Below are 5,000 nucleotides of genomic sequence, written 5' to 3' on the forward strand. Positions count from 1 at the left end.
CAAGATGCAAGGAAATGTACACAGCCGTGCACCTTCTCACCGTTACCGTTAAACACGATGGGCGAACGCTAACGGCGCACAGCGTTCGCCAACATACATCGAAACTCTTCTTCGTATTTGATCCACTCTCCAACACCACATACCTCATCGATACCGGAGCTGAAGTCAGTGTCCTGCCTGCCACAGCAAGCCAGCAATCACTGCCGCCGATGTCTTCCCTCTACGCAGCCAACGGCACCAAGATACCCGTTTTCAAGAGGAAGACACTTCAGCTAGAACTCAACCTTCGCCGATCCTTTGAGTGGACCTTCTACGTTGCATCAGTTTCCCAACCCATCCTTGGCGCCGATTTTTTGACCCACTTCGATCTCCTGATCGATATTAAAAATCGCAAGCTCCACGACCCCCTTACATCGATGTCATCCAACGCCAGGCCAACAACCGGAGTAAGTAGCCAACTTTCAACCATCAGTGCTGATAACAAGTTTGCTTCTCTCCTCAGGAACTTTCCTGCCTTGACACAACCTTACTCCACGACCACGACTGTGAAACACCACGTAGTGCACCACATAGAGACTACGGGACCTCCAGTCTACGCCAAAGCCCGTCGTCTGGCTCCGGAACGCCTCAAGCTAGCCAAGGCAGAACTGGAAGCCCTCATGCGTCAAGGTATCATTCGTCCAAGCTCAAGCAACTGGTCGTCAGCTCTCCACATCGTCCCCAAAAGCAACGGCGACATCAGGCCATGCGGTGACTACCGCGCCCTCAACTCACGAACTGTGATGGATAGGTACCCAGTTCCCAACATACAGGAGTTTTCCTCACACCTTGCAGGAACTCGCGTATACTCCCGGATCGATCTTGTAAAAGCCTTCCATCATATTCCGGTCAACCCGCCTGACATCCCCAAAACAGCTGTCACAACACCTTTTGGCTTATTCGAATACGTTCGAATGCCCTTCGGCCTCAAGAACTCTGCCCAAACTTTCCAGAGATTCATGGACGAAGTCCTACGAGGCCTGCCTTTTTGCTTCACCTACATCGACGATGTACTCATCGCCAGCCCTGACGAAGCCACGCACCAAGACCATCTGAAGCAAGTCTTTACCCGCCTACAAGACTACGGCATCCACATCAATCTCGAGAAATCTGACTTCGGTGTGTCATCCATCAACTTTCTAGGACACACCGTCACACCTTCAGGCGTCACCCCTGTCTCATCCCGCTGCGACGCCATCCAGAGTTTCCCGAAACCTACAACACAGCGCCAACTCAAGCAATTCCTTGGTATGTTAAATTTCTATAATCGTTTCATTCCAGGCTGCGCTCAACTGCTCCAACCGCTCTACTCCATGATCAAGCCGTGCAAGAGGGGACGTTCCATAGTACTCAACTGGGACGTCGAAACTGATGCAGCTTTCATGGCAGCCAAAGAAGCACTCGGGAATGCTACCGCCCTTAGTTTCCCTATTCCTGATGCCATCACTTCCATCTCGACAGATGCTTCAGACACAGGTGTCGGCGCAGTTCTGCAGCAATACATCAACGATGCCTGGAAACCCATCGCCTTCTTCTCAAAGAAGCTCAACAATGCCGAGAAGAAATACAGCGCCTTCGACAAGGAACTCCTAGCCATCTACAAGGCTGTCAACAGGTTCAGGTATTTCGTCGAAGGACGACAATTCCACATATACACCGACCACAAACCAATCACAACAACATTCATTCATAACAAGACAACATACTCCCCTAGACAACTCCGACACATAGATTTCATCTCCCAATTCACCACAGATATTCGTTTTGTTCGAGGTGAAGATAACTGTCCTGCCGATGCACTCTCGCGCAACATATCTGCAGTCTCTACCTCTCTCATCGACTACGCCGCCATCGCTGCAGACCAAGCTGGTGATACCGAGCTGCAGCGATTGATGGAAAACCCCGCGTTGCAGATGAAGAAGGTACAGCTCCCTGGAACCAACACTCAGCTCTACGCCGATGTATCCACGGACACCATCCGTCCCTACTTGCCCGAGAACCACAGGTATCCCTTGTTCCGCCATTTACACGACCTCTCCCACCCAGGTATTCGAGCTTCGCAGCACATGATGTCATCACGCTTCATCTGGAGTGGAATCGCCAAAGACGTTCGCCACTGGACCCGCACCTGCGTCAAATGCCAAGCTTCCAAGGTCACACGCCACACCATCTCCCCTCCAGGTACCTTTCGCCCAGTCTCCACTCGACTCGAGCACGTCCACATCGACATCGTCGGACCGCTTCCCTTCTCCGACAGCTTCAGGTATATTCTTACTTGTGTAGACCGTTTTACACGCTGGCCCGAAGCAATCCCGCTTACTGACATAAGCACAGATACAGTAGCCAAAGCTTTTATAACCACCTGGATTTCAAGATTCGGTACACCACTCAGCCTCACATCCGACCGTGGTAGCCAATTTGAATCCAATCTATGGAACAAGGTTATGTCTTTGCTAGGTATCCGGCGTTTCAGAACAGCAAGCTACCATCCCCAATCCAACGGACTCGTCGAACGCTTCCACCGACAACTCAAGGCTTCACTTGCAGCAACAGCACGCGACCGCACCAACTGGTCTACGGTGCTTCCAATGGTCCTCCTCGGTATACGCACGTCCCTCAAGGAAGACCTTGGCCACTCCTCTGCAGAACTTCTTTATGGCACTCCACTCCGTCTGCCCGGTAAGTTTCTTGCATCTGCCCCTATAACGCAGCCCTGCAGCGTTCAAGATTATGCTACTAATCTTACAGATACAATGCAGAAACTCCAGCCAGTGCCACCGCGTACCTCACCAACAAGAGCGTTTGTGAGCCAGGACCTCGAAGACTGCTCACATGTTTTCGTTCGCGTGGAGGGAGTAAAGAAGCCTCTTCAACAACTATACGATGGCCCATATAGAGTCGTCAAGAGGACAAGGAAGAACTTGACCATCGATCGCCGTGGAACCACTGACGTCATCTCCATAGACCGCGCCAAGCCTGCATACCTCCTCTCTGACAACGAACAAGATCCTGTTGCTCTTCCGACACCTCCGGACACACGGGTTACAAACCACAAACACACTACAAAGAAAAAACAGATATCGTTCCTCCTGCCTCGTCACTAGGGGGAGAGTTCTGTAGTGTTCTGTAGCCAACACGTGTAATTACCCCTTCAGGACCCGTGATCGCAGAGTACGGGATAAACAATAGTCACCCCTTAGAACATGCGTTCGACTAAACATGATTTCAACTAAATTTAATTAATATAAATAACAATGTTCACTGTAACAACTTAATTTATTTTGTAAATAAAACAAAACATATCCCTCTACATCCTGTAAGAAGCATATTTATGTATTATAAAAAGATTTTGAATAATTGCATATGTAACACAAAGAATCCAGAATTTCGCCACAAATATTGTAAATAGCATCATCGTCATTTCCAATAAACAGATCAGTCATGGGATTGACTTTAAATATCCTAGCTTCCTCCAACAAGGACAATTGTAGTAACCACTACATGCTATAGTGATTTTGCTTCATAATAAAGGAGATCAGAAGGACCTTAGTAAATATCGGCCAATTAACTTGCTATCAAATATATACAAAGTATTCTCCAAGATCCTTATTAATACACTAAGTCAAGTTTTAGATGGAAGCGATAAACCAACTAATCGAGAAAAAAGCAGAATGCAATATACCTCTCTGTTTGGATTTTGTAGATTACGAGAAAGCCTTTTACTCGGTAGAACAAATAACAATACTAAACTCGCTACGCGAACAGGGCTCAAAGAACAGATCGTAAGGTTTTTAGAAAATATTTATACGAAAGGTACCGCGCTATAATTCGACTACATAAAGATACAGAAAATATCAAGGTCGAGAAAGGAGTACGGCAAGGCGATACCATTTGATCCAAGTTACTTACAGCTTGTTTGGAAGAGATTTCCAGAAAGTTGAGTTGGGAAGACAAAGGTTTAAAGATTAATGGCGAATATTTGAACCACATAAGATTTGCAGATGACATTATTCTTATTTCAGAAACAGCAGAAGACTCGCAAGAAGTCGAAGAGTATAATCATTTAGGCAAAATGGTAAAAAACACCAAAGGTCGTGATAATGACATAAGAGCACGTATAACAGTTGGTTGATAAGTGTCTGGTAAGTATAATAAAATCCTGAGAGGCTCTCTACCTTTACGTTTGAAACGCAAAGTTTAAAATCAATGCATTCTGCCAGCAATAATCTACGGGTGTGAGACTTGGAAACTGACGAAGGCGATGAAAACAAAGCTAAGCACTGCACAGAGTAGTTATCATCACTCGAATTAGAGATTAGGTTGAAGATGATAGAACTGTTCATAACAATCACAAGAAGCGTTTAGGAAGACTGTGGACATCAAAAAGCCTCACAAAGGAAGAAAGTGTACTGGAAACGTTTCAGAGATAGCCAAGAAAGTCAGTGTGGCAAGCTATTCGCAACTAGCTCGACGCACATACTTTCTTGTACTTCAACTGCGTTTTCATACTTCCAGTAGTATTTTAGAATTAATTTCCTTTCTTCAAAATTTAGTCTGACTGCCATCATTATATATATATACACACACACACATATATATATATATATATATATATATATATATATATATACATATATATATATATATATATGTAATATTATATATATATGTATATAATATTATATATATATGTAATATTATATATATATATATATATATATATGTGTGTGTGTGTGTGTAATATCATATATATATATATGTATATATAATATTATATATATATATATATATGTGTGTAATATCATATATATATATAATATTATATATATATGTATATATATATATAATATTATATATATATATGTATATATATATATATATGTATATATATATATATATATATATGTGTGTGTGTGTGTGTGTGTGTGTGTGTGTGTGTGTGTGTGTGTGTGTGTGAGTGC

The 5,000-nt window shown here is 44.0% G+C and overlaps 1 protein-coding gene across 1 annotated transcript in view; it reads left to right on the forward strand.

Annotated features, from left to right (window-relative positions):
• LOC143028847 (uncharacterized) overlaps positions 1 to 4,106 on the forward strand; it is a 4,841-nt gene extending 735 nt beyond the window's left edge. The window contains exon 2 of the mRNA XM_076191208.1: positions 4,062 to 4,106. Coding sequence (XP_076047323.1) covers positions 4,062 to 4,106 — 45 coding nt within the window. The remainder of the gene's footprint in view (positions 1 to 4,061) is intronic.
• Positions 4,107 to 5,000: the final 894 nt, after the last annotated feature.

This window comes from Oratosquilla oratoria, chromosome 10 (assembly GCF_046742065.1).
Source record: "Oratosquilla oratoria isolate Oo_2021 chromosome 10, ASM4674206v1, whole genome shotgun sequence".
Lineage (NCBI taxonomy): Eukaryota > Metazoa > Arthropoda > Malacostraca > Stomatopoda > Squillidae > Oratosquilla > Oratosquilla oratoria.